The sequence below is a fragment of the Mixophyes fleayi genome, chromosome 1 (genome assembly GCF_038048845.1).
Source record: "Mixophyes fleayi isolate aMixFle1 chromosome 1, aMixFle1.hap1, whole genome shotgun sequence".
NCBI lineage: Eukaryota > Metazoa > Chordata > Amphibia > Anura > Limnodynastidae > Mixophyes > Mixophyes fleayi.
In genome coordinates this window covers 197,707,504-197,730,384 of record NC_134402.1, presented here as the reverse complement: position 1 = coordinate 197,730,384, position 22,881 = coordinate 197,707,504, and the positions used below count along the sequence as shown (strand labels likewise).

At 41.5% G+C, this 22,881-nt stretch overlaps 1 protein-coding gene across 1 annotated transcript in view; it reads right to left on the bottom strand.

Moving 5' to 3' along the window:
- Positions 1-20,771, bottom strand: part of TEKTIP1 (tektin bundle interacting protein 1) — a 45,104-nt gene extending 24,333 nt beyond the window's left edge. The window contains exons 1-3 of the mRNA XM_075204748.1: positions 20,651-20,771; positions 17,662-17,843; positions 8,098-8,223 (exon numbers count right to left, since the gene is read on the bottom strand). Coding sequence (XP_075060849.1) covers positions 8,098-8,223; positions 17,662-17,843; positions 20,651-20,727 — 385 coding nt within the window. The 5' untranslated portion in view covers positions 20,728-20,771. The remainder of the gene's footprint in view (positions 1-8,097; positions 8,224-17,661; positions 17,844-20,650) is intronic.
- Positions 20,772-22,881: the final 2,110 nt, after the last annotated feature.

The window sequence follows — 22,881 nt, the reverse complement described above, 5'->3', positions numbered from 1 at the left end:
TGGGGTTCAGGCAGAGTAGATGCCGGCAGCAGACAGCGTAAGATACAGAGAAAACCAAGGTCAGAGGTCACAGGTTCGGAATCCAGGGACAGGCAAAAGGTCAGGGGCACTAGCAGAGGAGCAGAATCCGGGTTCAGGCAAATGGTCAGGGTCAGAAGCTTAGGTTCAAGGTCCGGGAACAAGCGAGGGTCATACACGGGAAGTCAATCAAAGGTTTTAACACCAAGCACAGCGAGAACAAGCAGGCAGCAGAACTGTAAACAGGATGCTCTGATCTCACTGCCTTAAATAGCACTAAGAGCCAATCAGGACAGAGGAGGATAGGGCTGACAATCGGCCTCAGGATGCAGCTAATTAATTATTAGCTAGAACTAGCATAAGTAATAACAAAACCAGGAAGCATGTATAAAAATATAAGTGAACCAGTTTAAATCATAAGAGAGCTCCCCCTGGTGGTGGAGTCTGTCCCTACACCCTCCTAAATCTATGCCACAAGGAAAATAACAGAGCATAGAACCTAAAGCACATGCCCGGCTGCTAGTTCACGCCAGGATGTGGCATACAGCCGCGGCTCGTGACACGAGGGCCTCAAGTTTGTAGCTATCAAGCAGGCGGAAAGAAATTGGAGAGGAGGGGACTTCATTAACCAGATTACCAACGAGGGGGCAGATCAGATCTCCCAAGGGATTAAATTTTGACCCTTGACATCAAGCCCATACTAGGCCACTAAATCCCATACCTTCCTACATTACATGGTAGGACATTCTTCTCAATACTCGCATATTAGCACCCGTATTTATTCTCAGCAATCCCCACAGGATGTATTTACGTACTGAAGATTATCAGCCACATGACTTAGATCCATAAATCGTATCACAATAATAACTCCTCCAGTATGAATAGGGCACATATCCATATTGCATCCTATATCACATTTTACGAATATGCGCCTGTGTGGCCCAAACCGCAGTATCATGGATTATTAGTGTTAGTATCATTATTATTACTATTTGCATCATATTGTCGAATTGTAAAGAATGTTTCCATCTATGTCAAGTATATCTTGTATTGTAACTTAGATAACTCATTATTATTATTATTATTGTTATTATTCTAGAATTAGTGTCCATCCATTTATATCGTCTTAAGTACACACCTCCTCGATTACCCTATTGACTATCAATCTGACCATAACAAAAAAAGTGCCCATTAAACCAATTTATGTCCTACAATTTGATTCACCTGCTCTGTCTCAGAGTATGGATTAAAATTGTCATCTGATCATCATAGTATAGCAGCGGTTCCCAAAGTGTGCGCCGCGGCTCCCAGGGGTGTTGCGGCGCTGTCACAGGGGTGCCGCAGCCAGGAAGAGAAGAAAAAAACTTGCCAATCCAGCGTCGCCCGGGACCCAGCATCCTTCCTCCTCGCTTCTCACTGAATGTTAGGCGTGACATCATCATGCCCGATACTCGGTGACAAGCGGCAGGAGAGAGGAGGATGCTGAGTCCCGGGCGCCGCCGGATTTGGTAAGTTGGTTTTTTTTGTTTGTTTGTTTTTTCCTGGCCTCCGGGATGCAGAGGGGGCACAGACTGTGTGGTTGCAGGGGCGGCACAGTGTGAGTTAGCTGTAAATTATTCTTTGACAGAAATATAACTGAAAAATTTTTATAAAAATAATCTTTTCCCTTGGATTTATGTGTATTATTTTTGCATACAACTAAATAAGTATTTCTGTCCTGACCTAAATACTTATTACTGTTTTTGACCCAACTACTTATAAAACGGGACTGCTGGTTAATTATTTTGGAGGGGTGCCTTGAAAATTTATGCAGGCACGAACTGCAAAAGTTTGGGAACCACTGTGTTATAGTATTATAATTACTGTAACAGTCTGCAATTACTGTATCCACCTGTGTTAAGGAATCTTCAAATTAATTTTATATTGTTAACTTTACATTAATTTTTATATTGTTATTCATGTTCAGTGGCTACTTTCTATCCAACACAAGCCAGATACAGTATAACCAACATCCCCTACAGTAGCCAATCCACTTGGAATTCATTCACCAAACCAATCATTAGCTGTCCCAGTCTTAAAGCAGTCACCCCCACCAGCACTCATTAACTCCTTGAAAAAGTCCCTGGCCGGATGATATGCATCGGTGTTTACTACTTGATTGTCACTGCATATACATTGCCACACAGAGCCGTAACTTAGTATTCTAGCGCCTGGGGCGAGAAAGACAAATGCCGCCCCCCTAGCCCTCAATTTTAACTAAATGAACCTAAAATATTCCTAAATTGCCCCCTCCTTCAGTGTTGCGTCCTGGGCGGTTGCCCCTGTCGCACAGTCCTAGTTACGGCCCTGTTGCCACATATCTGCTAATTATCTTTTACAATTTTCCACATATCTGCTGATTATATTTTATCAGAATGTAAGTGCTGTTATCGCTAATAAGGTTTGTTGACTGTACTTCACTATGTAGTTTCACTGCTCTTCCGAGTTCGCCAGCTCCGCATCCGCGGCTTCTAGCACGGCGTTGTATTCAGGAAGACCTACACCAGACTTTTACAGAGCATCACCGACAAGAAGCACCCACAAGACGGCTGGGTCAGCGGTCCTGTGACATGATCAGAAGAGCTCACTGCAGCGCGACCCCCCCCCCCATCACCAGAGATCCACTGCCAGGTGCTACTTTTACTATTTTAAGGTAATTACACACCATCCACATACACCAAGAGAATCCGAGGTATAGCTTGCAGTCTGCACATCTCCCTGCACTCTCACAGAAGCAGTGAACACACCGACATCATAGTCGTCATAACCAATTGATCACCGGACAGATTTATGCCTGCAGAGTTTGCACATTTATTGTACTACCCCAGACATTTTCCCCAGTCTTTAAACAGCAATCCATTACGTTGTATTGTGCGCTAGTCACACTTTTCTGCCCATTTTAGACATCTGCACCAAAAGACTCATCAACATTTATTTACCCAACCCTTCCCACTGGAGCTCTGAGTGGACTATCTTTTATCAATAAATACTGAGGAGTGTGGTTAACTCTGATAAGATCAGACTAGAAATGGTATCCTCTTCATTGACAAGCAATCAGCTCAATTCCTTCCCACTACCCTCTGACACCCTCTCTTCATTTACCCCACAAATGAACTGGAAATTTCTACTTTCTTCTTATCTTCCTACTCTACCTCCTGTCCTCTTGATCCTATTCCCTCGCAAATAGGTAGATCCATGTCTCCTGTGCTCATTTCACCTCTAACTAAAATCTGTAATCTTTCGCTCTCTACTGGCATCTTTCCATCATTATACAAGCATGCAGTGATTACTCCTATTCTAAAAAAAACAAGATTCCGACCCAAATTCTCTCTCAAATTACCGTCCCATCTCTCAGCTCCCTTGCCCCTCTAAGCCTCTAGAGAGACTTGCCTACACTCGCCTCACACGCTTCCTTTCTGCAAACAACCTGTTGGATCCTCTTCAGTCTGGCTTTCGTTCTCAACACTCCACAGAGACTGCGTTGACTAAGGTTGTCAATGATCTGATCACTGCTAAAACTAAACGTCATTACTCTCTCCTAATTCTCCTGGATCCCTCGGTTGCATTTGACACCGTTGACCACTCTCTTCTCATACAAATGCTGCAATCCCTAGGTCTTCAAGACACTGTTCTATCCTTGTTCTCATCCTACCTTTCTAATCGCTCTTTCACTGTTAATTTCTCTGGGGCCACCTCTGCTCCTCTGCTCCGCTTCCTTTATCAGTTGGAGTACCGCAAGGCTCAGTGCTAGGTCCTCTGCTGTTCTCTATCTATACAGCTTCTTTTGGAAATCTAATAAGTTCCTTTTGGATTTCAGCATCATCTCAATGCAGATGATAACCAAATTTATCTATCCTCTCCTGATCTCTCGACATCTGTGTTGTCCTGTGTAACTGATTATCTTTCTGCCATTTCATCTTGGATGTCCTCTCACCAACTCAAACTTAATCTTTCTAAACGGGAGTTAATAATATTCCCACCCACCAACAATAGCTTACCTGACATTTCTATCTCTGTTGATAACATGACCATAAATCCCACCCCACAAGCTCGTTGCCTGGGTGTAATCCTTGACTCACACCTATCCTTTTTTCCCCACATTGACTCTATATCTAAATCATGTTACATACATCTAAAAACATTTCCAGAATTCACACACATCTCATACAAGACACTGCAAAAACCTTAATTTATGCACTTCTCCCACATTGACTATTGCAATTCCCTCCTTACTGGTCTTCCCCAAAACAGACTCAAACCCCTACAATCCATTTTGCACGCTGTGGCAAGATTGATTTTCCTTGCAAATCGTTATTCCTCTGCTGATTCACTCTGTATGTCTCTACACTGGTTGCCTCTTTTCTACCGAATCCAATATAAAATACTTTTACTAACCTACAAGGCCACAAAGGTGCACAAACATACATCTCCTCTCTTGTTTTAAAATATCTCCCAACTCGGCAACTCTGTTTTGCACAAGATCTGCGTCTTCCATTCACCCTCATTACATCCTCCCATTTCCGGTTACAGGACTTTTTTCGGGCTGCACCCACTCTATGGAATTCTCTCCCTCGCACAATAAGACTCTCCTCTGGTCTACAAACTTTCAAGCGTTCTCTGAAAACCCACCTCTTCAGACAAGGTTATAATATTCCTCAATCACCCTCTTAACCTCACTAGATTACCCTATTACTGCCGTTACACAATTTCACACAAGACAACTACCCCCTGACCAACATTGTTGTGTGACAGAATCATTTAGCTTATGAGTCACTTTTACCTTTGCAGTCTGGCTGGGCCGAAATGCAAAATGTAGACTTAACCTCGTGTCAAGCTCCCATTGTCCCATAGATTGTAAGCTTGCTAACAGGGCCTTCTCACCTCTTTGTCTGTTTTACCCAGTTTTGTTTATTACTTTACTGTGTTTGTCACCAATTGTAAAGTTCTACGGAATATGTTGGCACTATATAAATAAATGATGATGATGATTACCTGATCGAACTAATGATCAGTACATAAGCAAATACAGGCGATGTAAGTGTGAATGGGAACCCTGTATGCATGTGTCCTAGGAGAAGTATCATAAATAGCTGCTCTCTCTATTAGAAGAATCAATCTCTAGCCATTTGGCTTGCTGAATAACAATTCCTTGTAGGGAATGGCGGCTGTATAGAGAAACTTCTTCAAATCTTCAGTTAGATGTAACTGTGGACAGTATTATCAGCAAATTGGATGAAACACCTCGCAACTTAGCTGTCTTATAGATATAGAAGTAAGGTGATTGCCTTGCTATCATACCAACAATCAGCTATAGATCATATGTGGATAACTTTGAGGGGTGGATTCAAATTTTTAGGATCCACCCCTAACTAGCTACTGTTTATTAGTACATAGCTACCCTAACATTAAAAAACATTACTTCACAGCTGTATTCCCTCTTAGGGGACAATTTAAAACTGTGCTCTGGTTACAGTCTTTATAATGAGATATGTTTAAATGACACTCAATAACTAGAAGGATAACAGTGGATCACTGCATACGTGGGTTTAACCCTTTTGAGATATAATATCTATAACAATTCATGTTTATCTAACAACAATAATATCACACCAACGGGTTGTAACACTTTATTGAATGTTCCAGCACTTTAAGCACCAATTGACATATCGCCTGTATAGTGTTTTGAGTGAACATTACTATAGGATCAACAGCACAATTTATGCAAATAAGGAGTAGCTACATGGCCAGCAGCCATTGACTGCTTTTTTAACAGTTCTGATTACCCTTGGATGACTTTCCATTTTTCTTTTTTAATATTTCGCTAGCTTATTTTATGACAATCCTTGTACATTTTTAATGAATACCAATAAAGCAATTTGCAAATATTAATTTAATTGAATGACTGGTCTTGAAGTGCCTCAACTTGACACATTTTTCTTTTTCTCGCTCCCAGAGAATTATATTTGTGAGGGTGCATCCCCCACCCCCCGAGTACTAAATACTTTTTTTTCAAAGTCAGAAAATTAATACAAAACAATGGGTGTTTTTGCCCGCTCTCGGTGCGGTATATAACTTTTGGTATAGATGGCATAATGTCAGAACATATAAATTAGAGTGGAGTATACAAAATAAACACAGGCAGTTCTGAGATTCTGGTGGGGAATAGTATCAGAGCTATGAGGCAGGTTATATAGCAAATGTAGATGGCACTATAGGCTTACTTGCCTACTCTCCCAGAAATTCCATGAGGTTCCCGACGAGTAGGCATCCTCCCGGGTCATGGTTGAGGCTGCGCTTAATGACGTGCTTCCGAGTAATTAAGCCATGTGCCCCACTTTGCAATGTCGCATATCCAATTTTGGCATTTCATAGCAGGGGATGGTGCCATGATAACGTAATGGCGTCCCAGTCCCCCTCATGCACTTGAGAGGGCCATGGGACTCTGGGAGATTCTGGAGGGGAGGTTTTAAAAATGTGCAAGTATGACTATAGGTAAAGTTTTAACCTTCTACCAAAGCTGCCTTTCTGCAATATTGTCAGGTGATTTCAACCTCCTACGTTTTATGTTAGATGCAGTAATAGTTGTGATAGGATTGATGCCCTGTTGCAGAATCCAATCTGCAAAGCCAAGAGAGTATTACAGACTGTCACCCAGTAATAACATGTAGATTACTGATACACTCAACATAAAGTTAACATTAAAAATAAAACCCTTACAAATTGTTATGACTCTGCCTATACTTTGTATGTGGCAGCAGTACCTCAAATCCACCAGAGGTGCTCCTGTTCTGCCCCTGAACTTTACACCATGCCTGTAGGCAGGGACGTCTTTCCCATTGGGCACAATGGGCAGGTGCCCGGGGGCCCTGCAGCCCAGGGGGGCCCGTCGAAGGCAGCAAAAAAAAAAAAACCTGAAAAAAAAGAAAATACTTACCTTGCGGTCAGCTGGCGATCCGGCTCCCTCCCTGGTCTCCTCCTCCGTACGGCGCTCGCAGTGCATGTTGGGCGTGACGTCATCACGCCTGCCCGACATCCATTGCAGAGCGCGACGGAGGAGGAGACCATGGAGGGATCCGAATCGCTAGCTGACTGCAAGGTAAGTATTTTCTCCTTTTTTTTCAGTTTTTTTTTTTTTTGCTGCCTCTGACGGGCCCCCCTGGGCTGCAGGGCCCATATATATAATAATTTAAATTTTTTTGTATATATAGGGGCCCCGGTGCACTGCTGTGCCCAGGGGCCCAAGATGTTCTTAAGAGGGCCCTGCCTGTAGGAGTTAATCTCCTTAACTGATTAGAACTACACCTGCCTCACAGCTTCTAATACCTGCCTCAATCTGTGCTCTGGACAGTTTATCATTTATACCTGACTGCTGCTTGTCTCCTGTTTATGCCTGTTCCAGTTTTGCTTTGCTGCTGTCTGATCTCCTGTTGTGACCCTCTGCCTGATTCCCAGACCCTGCTTGTTTGCCTTTTGCCCTGACCTCTGCCTGGTCACTGGACTAGTCTGTTTTCTTCCCTGGACTGCCTTGTGCCTCTGGCAATCTGGAATCCTGATCCCTGCCTCCTCAGTCTGGAGTCTCGTGCTGCCTAGCAATTGGGTAACTCCATATACTTGTTCCTGCATTTAAACTGTATTTGTCATTGCTTGGAACCTGTTGCTTTTGGGGACTATTCCTGCCATTCATCACACCTGTTCATATTTGTGTATTGGAGTATACCTGTTTATTCTGCTATCTGAAATCTCTATATTCCCACGAACTGAATTCTTGTTCGCATATTTTGCCTAAATAAAGATAATTGGTTTCTATACTTCAATTGCCGCTTCCTAAATTCGCTAGGAATCATAATACAAATCTGTGTAATATTCATTAAACTGCTAACATTGAGATCTGTGAAAGTTATCTTTCTGAATGTTATGTATGAAGTCTATATGTACATGGCAATGTGTGCATGCATGATATGTGGTAGCATTTATATTTATGTTGGCTGCTTATCCTATTATGTGCGCTTATCCTGAATTTGTTTTCAGTATTTTACTTACCAAACTCTTTACCAGGGACATGCTGATCCCTCCACAGGAAAGTGCCCCACCGAGCAGAGTCCTGCAGCTGCTGAGATGGCTGGGACGGATCATACCATGCTGTCTCCCTAAGGACCTGAGAGGCACCTGAAACAATCATATATATTTTAACACATTTTACTGTGACATTCAATATACAACATGTCCATATACACTTAGAGAAAATAGGTACTTCTACATAAAAACATGCAATTGTCAGACTATTCTCTCCTTTTTGTCTCTTTCTTTATCAGACTCAGTGGAAGGCCTTCCTGCCAGGCATCTCAGTGGTTCCAATGTAGTGTCAGTGTGCTGTGCTTGTTAAAAAGCCTGGCTTCTCACTTGCTTCTCAGTGTCTGGTGACAAAGCTAAGGCATCTGTAACTGCATGTGCTGGAGGGAGGGGGGTTAGAAGGGGAGTTTCTGGGTTAGAGTGACTTTCTGCTGGCAGACCCCTTACCTCTCCCTCAGAAGTTAATTGTGAGGACCTATCCTGCTCTGCTTGCCTGCGGGTGACCACTCACACTGAAGACATAGTTACATCCCCTACCTCCTTGGATACAGACAGTTTACCTAGGTCGGGTACAATTGAGCAATCATTTTTCTTGTCACATCCTAGTTTACAAACTTCAGATACAACTGAACAAACATTTTCCCTGTCACATCCTGATACCTGGGAAAAAACATGGTTAAGTTCAGAGTCCACAACATCACTACTAGCAACATAATGAGATAACATCTTGCCTAAATCGATTCCAAGCAAAACATTGGTAGGAATATGGTCTGACACCCCTACTTCCTTTAGACCTCTTCCAGCACACCAGTCCAGATAGACCCGGGTCATAGGCACAGCAGGGTGTATTACTCCCACCACTTGCACAGCAATAGTTTTCCCTGTAATTGTATCCGATGACCCCACAAACTCCGAACGCACCAGGGTAACATCAGCACCCGTGTCTCTTAACCCCACAGTCACCTTGTCACCGACAGTGACCCTTTGCAGATTGTCATTCCGGCTCACTTGGGGTCCCGCAACACACAGGACAGCTGGAGCAGACCGGGGAGGAGGTGGTCCCACAGTGGAGGCTGTAGATGTCTTTCGTTCTGGACAGGCGGCACTGAGGTGCTCTGTTCTGTTGCAAATAAAACAACGGCGGGTGTCTCCCTGAACAGGCTTGGCCCCCACCCTCCCAAAAGATGAAGAAACAACAGCAGGTGAAGGTGCTCCTCCTGGTCGCTCCCCTTTCCAGGCAGACTGCCCTGGCACAAAAGTTCCTCTTTTAGCTGCAGGTGCCCGGGTAACAGTATACTTGTCAGCCAGTCTAGCTGCTTCCGCAGATGATTTAGGGTCCCGATCCACTACCCATTCCTTCACATCCGCTGGGCACAAAGTCAGAAACTGCTCCTGGATCATCAAATCTCTCAGAGCATCAAAGGTGGTGATCTGTAACCCTCCAATCCACTGTTTGAAGGAAGCACACAGCTGAGCCACAAGTCCTGAATAAGTGTCAGAGGCACTGCATTTTAAATCTTGGAATTTCTGTCTGTGCGCCTCTGGCGTGATATTAAAATGCTGTGGCAGGGCATTTTTGATTGCCTCATAATCTCCGTCCATCTCTGGTGGAAGATCTGCAAAGGCCTCTAATGCTTTAACTCGCAAACCAGGGGTTAAATACTGAGCCCAATGATCTTTGTGCAGTCCATACTGTCGGCATGTCTTTTCAAGTCCTCGCAAAAAAGCATCCAAATCCCTGTCTTTTTCCAATACAGGGAAATTCTCTGGACGGGGTCTACTGATACCAGCCTCTCTGCCTTCTGACTGGCATTTGAGCCTGGCAAGCTCCAGCTCATATCTCCTCTCTGTATCTCGCTCGGCAGCTTCTCTTTCTGCCTGGCGCTCCGCTGCCTCCATAGCAGCACGCCTCTCTGCTGCCTCCATAACTGCATGCCCCTCTGCTGCCTCCATAACTGCATGCCCCTCTGCAGCCTCCATAGCAGCATGCCCCTCTGCAGCCTCCATAGCAGCATGCCCCTCTGCAGCCTCCATAGCAGCATGCCCCTCTGCAGCCTCCATAGCAGCACGCCTCTCTGCAGACTGACGTTGGAATTCTGCAGCTTCCTTCTCCTGGAACTGCTGTATGATGAAACTGTCACTGATGACGGAGAAACGCGTAAGGTGATTGACGATACGTCACTTCCGGGAATTCCCGATCGGCAGCGTCACGAGCACTAGTTGCTCGCAACATACTACAGTCTATCAGACATCCGGAATCAAGGCTAATAGCCTGCTACAGATGAGAAAGACGCGGACATCAGTACAATATCCAGTCCAGTCATTTACACTGAGATACTTTTCGATTGGACATATGTGTCCTTAAGACTGTGTATATTCGAGCTGGCAATTCTATGGAGGATCAATTCCGCTAATATATATTGGCATCTCACTTGCAGCTTTAATCAGATTATTGCGTATCTTCTATACTGGGATTCTACGTTATCGAGTGTTTTGGGTATATGTGCCCATGTGACTTTGATTCACAACGGATACATCAAGGCTAAGTCACTTCAATACAAATTCATATATATGTATACTACATATACCATTTCATGATACTCAGACATGGTGTATATGATTTTTTTTTATCTGGTATGATTGTATATGCAATCCGGATTGTTTTAGATGTGAACTATTTGTTTTTACAAGTGTTATATGTCACTATATTTATATGTTAAAATAAATAGTTAATTTTATCAGCGCTTCCCTAGATTTTTGTATATTTGCTGTATAATAAGTTGCATTTTAGTTGTGATGTCCGCTGGGCCCAAATATTTTAGGACAGTTTGCAAATAAACGTCCATAGCAGTGTCCACACGTGAACTATTAGAATCATCCGAAATTAACAGTCCACCGTTTTGAGCAATATCCACAGTCGGGTCCGCTTCTGAATCCGGGCTGTGCCCTTCCTGGGATGCATCTACGACTTGGTGCTGATCTCTCTGCACGAGAGCTTCAATCAATTGCTACTTGCTTTTGCCATGGCTGGGAATTCCATTTTCCTCACATTGCGCAATGAGCGCATCCTTGGCCATACGTTTATATGCAGCAGCCATCTCCACAGTTTAATACCAAATAAAAAAAGAAGAAAAACAAGAGAGGGAGGGGGGAGAAAAAAATTGTCCGGAAATCGTCGAGATGACGGCTTAAATTTAAAACGATGCTGCCTTGTAAAGGGAAGTTTCCCTTTACAAGGCAGCGTCGCTTTAAATTTAAGCTGTCATCTCGCCAATTTCCGGCGACTTGTACAACCCGCACTATGATACATTTACCCCCAGGTGTGATAGGTGTGGTGTAGATGGTGCAGATTTACTTCATTGTTTATGGCAATGCCCTCTGGTTAGAACTTCTGGTTACAAGTGCGAAATATAGCTCTGAGAGATCTAGTTAATTATATCCCTTTCACTCTGGAGTTGGCTATATTTGGTATTTTCCCCAAGAATCAGAAAATGACTATGGGTTGCAAGAAATTGTTATTAGCTATTAGTGCTGCAGCCCGTAAAACTATCTGACATACTTGGACGCACCGAGACCCTCCTCCCCCCCCTCCCCCTTGTAAAGTTAAAGCTTTTATTTCTATTTAGAATGGAATGGGTGGAAGTGTCACTGGATAAGGAAGTAAAAGCAGAACGTTTTTTCTCAACATGGGAAAGCTACATTGATACCTTAGGGGTATGAAAGTATATGTATATATTGAGGAATTCTAATTTTTGGTCTATTTTATAAGCATATTTATATACATAGTATGTTGATTCTTGTTCACTATTAAAACGTTGGTGTCTAAGCCGATACCTTTTTGTCTTGTGTACATCTGCGAAACATATGATTGATGTTATATTTTGTTTTCTGTAAATGCAAAAATGCTTCTAATAAAAAATAAAAAAAACACCAGGGAGAATGTGTAGATGTGTGAGAAAAGCTTCCCACAGAGTGTTTCCATGTGGTAACAAAAAATGGTAAGGGTCCCTGGAGTTATGCATGGAGAAAGAGAAGGGTGGGCTCCATACATAAGGCCTAGTTCGGGTCTTTTGGCCTGACAGTCTCTAAACAGACTGATCAAGAGATGCACCTGTGAGGTGCCTGTGAGTATATGCAATCATTGTCTCAGACCTGGGGAGGAGGTGGGTTGCCTCCTGAGAGACTCTGCTATGTTAAGTGTATGTTTGGACACAAGGTCCAAAACTTGAGAGAGGGTGTCGCTAAAATGTATTACCTAATAGCCAGACGGCTAGGATTTTGTTTACGTTTTGTTTTGTTTGCAAGCTGGTGAATAAACTAGCAGTGGCTGTTAACCTGAAACCTCTGGACCTGTGTGCGGTGTACTGCTGCTGTTCGTAGCCATCTTCCCCTGGAGTTGGCACCTATTTCCCTGATGGTTTCACAATAAATATATATATATATATATATATATATAAATGCGGGCAACTCAAAATACAGACATGGAAATGCAAGTGTGCAGACACACCTGTGCTAATACACAATTGGAGCATCTTTATTCTCTACTCTAAATCAGGCCCTATGTATATTTCTTATTATAGCTGTATTGGAGATTTAAAAAAAAACTTGCTGGTTCATTATTGTAATTTTGTATACCCTGGGGTCAGAGTGTCCATTTCCTATTTTAATACTTCAGTGGTTATATACTGCACTGCTCGGAACAGGAAAATGCTTTGCTGCTGAGGCACAGGAATTGCACATTTAATCAGTTATTCCCATTGTTGCAGCATCCCTTTTAGTCAATGTGCTTAGAGAGAAAACATATTTACAATTTAATTTATAAATTAATTTATAAATTTAAATCTATACCTTTATTCAGCAAGAATATACCAATAATAACAAAGAGAAGTTAATTGAGAATTATTCCATCAGATTTGGGTAGCAACGGGGTAACCCACCAACAGATTTAAGGGCTGATGTCCGCAATTGTGTCCCAAATCACAAATGCAATTCACGTTCTTTAAAAAAAGCCGCAATTGCGACCATCTGCAAAGCAGTCAGTATTCTGAAATACATGCTGCTCGGCATCAGTAGTATATGTGCATGGTTTACGCCTGACATACGTCACATACACTTACGTCCCACTTAACCATTTATTTTATATGCATTCACTATTAGGCATCAATACAGCTGCAAATATTCACTAATAGAGTACAAACATCTCACTGTCTTGTTTCCAAAAAAAGAGTTTTGCTTCAATATGCACACAAAAGCATATATAGTCTTAAAGAATATACAGAAAGTGAATAGATAGAAATTAGTCAATTAAAATATTTTCTCTTCAACCCCTAGGTGGAGCCAGCTTAATAGTGTTTAACAATAACTAATTTTCTTTTTATGACAGTAATATTGTATTAATAAAGTGTTGAAATGAATCCGTAATATTGTGTATTTATTGTTCATCACACATCTTAAATGTCTCTTAATAGATTTCAATCACTCATATATGTAGTTACTGTATCAACAGGACCATATATATCAAATATTAGATCTCTCCTCTATTTGTTTGGAATTTTAATATTCACCAAATTCACATCACATAATTAGTCAATGGTATATGGTTATCCCCCTTTTATTAGTTACTGCCTATTATTAAATATCTCTCATATTAAACCCTTTATATATATAAGAATCCCAAAAAAACATATACATCTATATATTCTCAGGCTGAATTATCCACAATTGCTGAACTATAGAGGGCTATGTTGGTCAGTTCCCTACATACTATTGGAAAGATAAATAAAAGTTTTTAAGGGACAACCTATTATTTAGATAGCTGATTTTAGATTAATAGCAGTTTATTTTGAAGTAACTTAAGTTCCTAGCTACTCCAATATTCATTGGACCTTACAAATTAGTCCTATAGTTCTTATGGGGAATCACTCAAACGTCATCTGAATAACTGGATTATAAGATGTATAAATAATATCAGACTCTTGCTCTGATATTGTCTCAGGATCTCCTATTATCATAGCCTAGTGGATCCTTCTCAGGATTTATCCTCCAACAGTAAATGTCTGCCCAATGATTGTTCCCAAATCCATTACTTTGTAGCATAAAAATAATCAAGTGCTACTTGTCTCATATAAGTTAGTCATATTGCAGCAGCCTCATATGAATAATATATTGTGATGTTGTATTTGGGAGCTCTGCGGCTCCGCCACTCGCTGGCCCCACTTCCGCGTTGTGACATCACAGATGAGGTCAGTTAGACCTAGGCCTTAGGATAATTGTCCAGATAATTTGTATTTGAAATGAGAATTAATCAAGATTAAGTTTTTAATTCATAAATTCCCTCCTGTGTGGGACTGGAGTGCCTTCTTATAGTACTGACACTTGTCTTTTGTTTCTTTGCTGATTATTGGTTAAAAGAGCACCCTCTCACCTTAAACTATAATATGGACACAATTGTAAGGATGAGATAAGTCCTAATTCTGTGCGGATCTATTTTCTTTTTGTTTTCCTTACTGTACTCTGCCTACTTTAGAATGCCCCCATACCACGCAGAGGCATAATTGGCAGGGTCATGCAAATCTGCATTTGCCCTTATGCGTGTGACCACTTTTCTGAGCATGTGTAGAGCGATTTCATACAAGTTACGCTACGTAAACTGGCATAGTACTCACTCTGCATCAGCTTCTTAATGGCAACAGCACAGAATGAAAATAATTTTCTCACAGACCATACCAGAAAGCGCTGACAATAAGATACACAAAGACACAATTTGTCATTTCAACTTGCATACATCTTTGTCACTTTATCTGGAGTACACGGGGATCTTCAAGCCCCCTTTCCCCACAACTCTATCATCCAACTTCAGTTCTGTTCTCAAATATAAAATAGAAAGAAAGTTCTTATCTTAGACAGCAGTAGCTTTCAGCTTCTCTCCTCCTTAACACAACACCACGCTATTGTTATATTACATTTGCATTTTATATTTCTGCACTATAGCGTCTCTGTGGCATTACTATAACACTAAGTTGATTAAAGAGCCGTTGTTAGGTGTGGGGCCCCGCTGGAGCTCAGGGCTCTGTGCGATGACATCCTTCCAAACCAGCTTTATTTAGTCCAAACCAAATTTAGTCTCTGTAGATTACATGTTATTGAACATGTCTTCGCTAAACCTTACTATCTAATTGTAAGTGATGGTGATACTTTTTCCTGGTTTCAGAATTAACAAGCATAAGAATCTAAAAAGGTATCTGCATCTATCTAGCCTGCTTAGGAAATACCTTACATTACATATTTAAATATCATATCTCTATTACGTATCAAGACAAATATTTTAAGATTGCAGATTCCAATGCACAAGTCACTCATCCAGTGATTTTCATGCTGGAGTGCCATTTACTGGCATATAGGGGAAACAGTCTGCAGCTTCTTACATGTGAAGCTGCAGACAGCTGCTCTTCTAGTCAATGTTACCCTGGGAGTGCAAAGCTTGGCTGATGTCAAGCACACACTCCCAGACTGAGGAGCAGAGGATTCCGCCTGCCAAGGTAAAAGGTAGCTGGGGTAGGTATGTTGCTTCTGATTGGGGTGTGCTGTCTTGGAGGCACCCAGAGCTTTGCAAAAATTTGCTGCTGTATATATCCATGGCTACCACAGCAGGGGCGGATCTAGAAAAGTACTGTACCCGGGGCGATTTAGGGGGTCGATTTAGGCCCCGCCCCTTTCTAAAATCTTAGGCTGCCGACGGCTGCACACTATGTGCAGGTCCGTCCAGCCGTGACAGGCAGGGACAGCCGGGCAGCACACTGTCCCTGCCTGTCACGGCTGGACGGACCTGCACATACTGTGCAGCCGTCGGCAGCAAGTGTCTGCTAGGGGGGGCGATCGCCCCTATCGCCTCCCCCCCCCCTGGATCCGCCACTGTACCACACTGAGGTCATAAAGAGATGCCAATGACTGCAATTTTCTTAAAGCTGCACTCCAAGGTAGGGTAAAAATCAGGGTGTCATTCTCTGGAGCTTCACTACATGGATCATAAACATGTTTTTACATCTAAATAAACCTCTGCCCTTTTTTTTTTTTATCTTCCTCACCCTTGCAAATGTACTTCCCATTTTATGCTTTAACAATAATAGTCCTGATTTTGAGTTGAGTGAAAAATTGGGACTATTACGTATATTCAAAAATCCATACATTTCTGCAGCTGTAATTTGAGACACATGTATCCTAAGATGTATGCAACTGTAATTCTAGTGTACAAATGCTGATGTAAAAATGCAGCCATCATCATCAAAGATATATATTAAAATTAAGGGGCAGATTCAATTCTAAAAAAAACCCTGCTGTATAGTGTCCTGGAACGGGCGCGAGACACTACACAGTAATTTATTTTAGTGAAAATAACACTCACTTCTGCTTGCGTCCCATAGAGATGCTTCGCTGTCAGTTGCCACCAATCACAAGCCCTCATACACTATATAAGTAAGGCTCAGACACCATTAGGGTGCCAGAGTATCATGGTCCCCTCATGCCCCAGCACTCTTGTCTGTGTTTCAGCACTCTGATTGACTAATTAGCAAAGTCTATGAACTTCTGGTTAGCCTTAAGACCAAAAGGTTGAGGACAACAGAGAACTGATACCACTTTCTCCAGATCCACTGCAGTCTGGACACTATGTCTTTAATAAATGGAAATCTCTCTTGCTCAAATAGGCATTTTTGCAACTTACAATAGAGACTATGAAACTGGAGTCATCTGAAAACCTCTTTCACCTGGTTATGGTGAGAATTCAAATCCTTGGAAAAGGTTAAAATGTCATTCAGGTACACAACCATGAAGTGGTATAAAAAGGTCCCACAAAATCTCGTTCACAAACCCTTGGAAGACTGCTGGAGCGTTACAGAGGCCAAATGACATTACCAAATACTCTTAGGGGGTATTCAATTGTCGGCGGGAACGCCGAAAATCCCGCGGTCCACGCACTATTACGGTTATTACGATAATAGTGCGCGTAAAAAACGTTAATACGGTAATTTTCTCACTGGATTTCAGCTCGCAGCTCCCTGAGCCGCAAGCTGAAATCCAGCTAACTACTACCGTTCGGTAGTAGTTTTACGCAGCGGGATTTCCCGACAATTGAATATGCCCCTTAGTGACAGTCATGAATGTTGTCTAGCATGTTCAGACAATGCAGCCATAGCTATCAATTGAACAATATTTAAAGTAAACCGTACCAAAATAATGTGTAATTTAAATAACAACCAGATAGCTCACTTCATAATATTCAGTCACACTGCGGATGATTTAATAAAATAGTGTAAAAGTATAAATGTGCAATAATCCAGTACAACCAATCAGATCTTTGCTGTCATTAGTCTAATTTGTACTGAACCAATCAAATTGTATTGCTCATTAATTGCTGTTACTGCTCATTTAAAATTTTGTTCCATGTTAGTTTATAACACCCAATAATGGTTAATAAAATAATATTAATAACAATTTTTTTAATCTAGCATTATTGTGTTCTCTTTGTTGTATGCTTACTGTGCTGCAGAGCATTTTGTTCTCTCTGTCTGTACTCATTTTGCCACCAATGAAAGTTCTCCTGCTTTTCATTGTAGATAATATGGGACTTAACTGCTGCACACCAAGGTCCAGAGTGAAAGCGGACTGCCTGCTGCAGGATAGGGGTATTGGAAGGTCCACAGATTGACACTAACTCGACACTAGAACAAAATAAAAAAATAATAATTAAGAAGTTGCATACAAAGTTGTTGGATTTAGATAAATATTCATGCAGTCTCTTCCAGTATTGATTCCCTCCTCATTCAGCTTGCTTGAAACATAGGTCAGAGTTGGTGTTATACTGTAGTATGAGTAGAGGTAAGATACTCCCGCATAGGTTTTATGAAGGAGGACAAAAAATATGTGAGGTACCTTCTATCTTCATTACTGTTATTAAACATCATTGAGTTAGTGACTAAACTAGTCACTAGGTCCGGGAGATCCTGGAGGGGTGAATGGGCGGAGGGAGCGGGGCTTCGCGATTTGCGTAATTTTGGCCCCGCCCACAGTAACGTAAAGCCTGCTTTGGGTCTTTTTACAGTGGCAAAAGACCCCAAACAAGCATTACATCACTGGAGGCGAGGCCAAAATGATGAGAATCGCAAAGCCCCGCCCTTACATTCCGGCTTTAATTTTATTGAAGTGGACAGATGGTCCAGATGCGGAAGAATCGCCTGCTCTCCCGGGAGTCCGTGAGACCTACCCGAAATTCGAAGTCTCCCGGACATTCCGGGAGAGTTGGCATGTATGTGGTAGTTGAGTTTAGACTTGTGCTTATATCGCTTTTGTGCACTTGCAGATTTGTCAGTGTTAGTGTAGCATGTATATAGATAATTCAGTCTGTGCCATCAATACTAAGAAACCTAATGGTTCTTGCTTGAAAGAAAAAAAATAAGCATATGTCTTTAATTACATAGTGCACTGTACAATGCACAGAGCATAATACAGCAAACAAGTAAACACTGCCTGCTAAGCATTGCATAAAGTAAATATTGTGTACACCAGATCCAACTTTTCATCATTTTATATCATACTTGTCAACATTTCAAACCTCTCTTATAGGATTGGCTGCTTTCAAAGTAGGACTATGATGACACAATCGTGTTAATGTGATAGGATGCGATCATGTCATTAGTGAATTAGGCGGTATCTGGGAGGGAGGCCTGTACTTCTGATAGAGCAGGCAATAATGTTTTATATAGCCCCATGCAGATCATTACAGCCCAATGTCCAGTACATGCAGTACACATACAGCACCAATGCATATAAAAGCCCACATGCATTTTTCAAAATTAAACTTTTCAGTTTTACTAAACTGTCAATGTTGGAATCTAGTTAATCCTATATAAAAAAAATTGTGATAAAACTGTATTGTCAACTTTGCCTTTTTGTATTTATAAACAAAACAAAAAGCATTAAGGTTATAACATTTTACACCAGTAGTTTTTAAAACCTTGAGGGGTTAATAATTCCTTCTGATCTTCATGGACCTTTACATGCTATTTCTACCTTTGCTTTTTTGAGAAATGCTTTTTGTTGGATAAAAATATACTCAGGGCCGGTGCTAGGGTTCTCAGCGCCCTAGGCAAAATTTTAAAATATCCCCCCTCCAAGACACGCCAAATACCCACTTCCCAGACCCTCACACACTTCACTTTGTCCTCTGTCCCTGTCCCCCCCCCCCCCCCCGCCGCACCATGATTTTATTGGCACGTCATGCTCTATATTTGACTTGCAGCAAGTCAATAATCGAGCATGAGGTGCCAATAAAGTAATTATTTTATCCATCATAGCGTTTAAATCAAAGATAGAGCATAAAGTGCAATATAATAGTCATTTTTCCACCGCATAGTTTGCAAAGCAAATATAGGGTATGACATGGCAAATAGTAATTTTTCAATGGTATAAAAATGACTATTTCCCACCTCATGCGCTATATTTAATTTTCAAGCTATGTGGGAGAAAAATAAATTATTTGGCACTTCATGCTCTATCTTTGATTTAAAAACTATGGTGTATAAAATAATTCTTTTATTGGCACGTCATTCTCTATTATTGACTTGAATTCTCTATTATTCTCTATTCTCTTATATTCTCTATTATTATTGACTTGAAGCAAGTCAAATATAGGGCATGAGGTGCAATAAAATAATTATTTTATCCACCATAGTTTTTAAATCAAACATAAGGCATAAAGTGCAAAATAATCAAATCCCACCACCAACATTTTTTTTTACTCCACACTTGGCCTTTGGGTACCCCATTTTTTATAAAATAAAATTATTAATACCAAAAAAAAAAAAAAAATTTAAATATACTTACTGTTTTTGATCCTGAAGGATGGTCAGATGCAGGGAGGCTCTTCTTTAATGGCTGCCCACCACTCCTCACCTTCTTACAACAAAGGAGAGGGGTGGAGAGGCCGGTGCATGCTGTGAAGGGAGGGGGGTGTTGGGTAGCAAACTTTATTCACACTGTCTGTCAGTGACAGTGTGATAATACAGCACAGGCGCGCAGCAGGCGCCGCCGGGTAAAGACATGTCACCTGATCACTGAGGTCAGTGATCAGGTGTGCGATGCGCCGGGCAGCCCGGGCGCATCGGAATTAATTGACAGTGGCGGCGCTGCACCTTTCTCCCACTTCTCTCCGCTGACTAAATTTTCAAATCTAGTCAGCGGCAGCGGCGCCCTGCAGGTCTCGGCGCCCTAGGCAACTGCCTAAGGTTGCCTAATGGGAGCGCCGGGCCTATATATACTATTGAATGGAGTCATGCAGAAGGAATGAAAACGTGCTCTGTGTTCTGTGAACTTTATTTAAAGCAATAAAGTGAATAACATGTTTCTATATGAAATTAGGTTCATACATCCAACTCATTTTTATTTATATAGTTAACATTCAAATAATTTGAATAAAGTGTTTGCAGCACTGGTAAATATACAACATAATTTGACTATTTTGATTCCTTACCTTTTTATTGATCTAGGGAATGCCGTCTCCAGTGATCTGCAGGGTACATACTTTCTAGGTTCAGAATACTCCATCATTTCCTTTACTATGATCTCCCTCTTGCAAATGCATGAACTGTTGTGCCTACAATACTCACCTTGGCAACCAACAGTTACTAGGAGAAGTAACAAAAGCAAGATAGAGACAGGGAACAGCTATTTCCAGTCTACTTTCAGCAATAAAAACACTAATACCAAATAGCTAGAAACATTACAATCCAGTGTGGAAAGAAAAACAACTGCAGCAGACCATCCACAATATGGAATAGATTAATTGTCATAACACATATCAAATATGGAATATACTGTAAAAGTCATGACTGAACCGTGGATTTAGCATTTATTGGAAAGATACAAAAGGTGGAAGGGTTGGTGTAAATGTAAAAACGTGTTTAAGGCCTGCCCAGCAGGAGAATACCTATATTCCTACATATCTATAGGTAGATACAAAGCCATAATTAGACATTTTAGTGCCCTGGGTGAGAGAGAACACTGGTGCCACCCCAAGGCTCAGCTGGTGCTTGGTATAATCTACGTAATTATTTCATGTTCTGAAATGTTATAGTCTCAGGAGTGCCCTTCTTTGTCAATTATCTATGATTACTCCTAATTTTGACAGACTGATGGAGCACTGGGCAATTAGCTACTGAGGTTGTGCCTATGTTTTTTACATGCTCAAATATGTACAGCTTTTCTACATCTAACATTCTACCACTAGGATATAGTGCATGCTCACTTGTGTATGTCATGCGACAGACCCTCCAGCTTTCTTACCGGGAACTAGCATGCTTACCTAGTCTCCTCCTTAGGCGAGTGCTATCTTGGATTCGGGTCTGTCCTTTCTCATTTTACCCTGCACTACTAGTATTATCATTTTGGGCCTTCTCCTCAACTGAAAGAATTAATAATGCCACTGTATAGGTCATTGGTATGGCCTCATCTAGAATACTGTGTTCAGTTCAGTTCAGTTTGTGGGCAGCACGGTGGCTAAGTGGTTAGCACTTCTGCCTCACAGCGCTGGGATCATGAGTTCAATTCCCGACCACGGCCTTATCTGTGTGGAGTTTGTATGTTTCCCCGTGTTTCGCGTTTCCTCTGGGTGCTCTGGTTTCCTCCCACATTCCAAAAACATACTAGTAGGTTAATTGGCTGACATCAAAATTGACCCTAGTCTCTCTCTCTCTCTGGCTGTGTGTGTGTGTGTGTGTATGTTAGGGAATTTAGACTGTAAGCTCCAATGGGACAGCTCCAAAGTTCTCTGTACAGTGCTGCGGAATCAGTGGTGCTATATAAATAAATGGTGATGATGATGATGAGTTCTAGAGGCCATGTCTCCAGAAGGATACAAATACATTAGAGACTGTACAAAGAAGGGCAACTAAAATGGTGCATGGCTTAAAGCACGGAACTTACCCGGTTAGACTAAAAGATCTTAATATGTATAATTTGGAGCAAAGAAGAGAAAAGGGGGACATGATAGAAACTTTCAAATATATTAAGGGTTTGAACAAGGTACAGGAGGGAAACATTCCTCAAAGGAAGAGAAGTACTAGAACACGAGGACTTGCACTGAAACTGGAGGGCAGTAGGTTCAGAGGAAATTTGAGGAAAAATTACTTCACAGAAAGAGTATTGGATAAGTGGAATATCCTCTCATCAGATGTGGTAGAGCAGTTTAAACATGCTTGGGATAGACAAAAGAATATCCTTTGAGGTTACCATAGGTTAATAAAAAAATTAGGCAGACTAGATGGGCCAAGCTGTCTGTATCTGCCATTAAATTTTATGCTTCTAAGGAGATTGGAGGAAAAATGACTTCACAGGGTAGAGGATAAGTGGAATAGCTTCCCATCAGAGGTGGTGGAGGCTAATTACAGTAGAGCAATTTAAACTAAAAGTCATGGAGCTCATTTCAAGAAGTTAGTGGTGGCCTACTATCTGCTCTGATGTCTCAGCCTGTATGGTATGTGCCCAACAGAAGGTTCCTCAACAAGTACCATACGGTCCACTCCTATCATTACCTGTTCCCTGAGACTGTGGACCTGTATTGCCATGGACTTCATTACCGATTTACCTCCAAGCAAGAGATTCAACACCATCTGAAAGGTAATAAATAATTTTTCTAAAATGGGTCAATTCATTCCACTCCTTGGTCTTCCATCAGCCTCCACTCTTACTAAGATGTTTATTAAA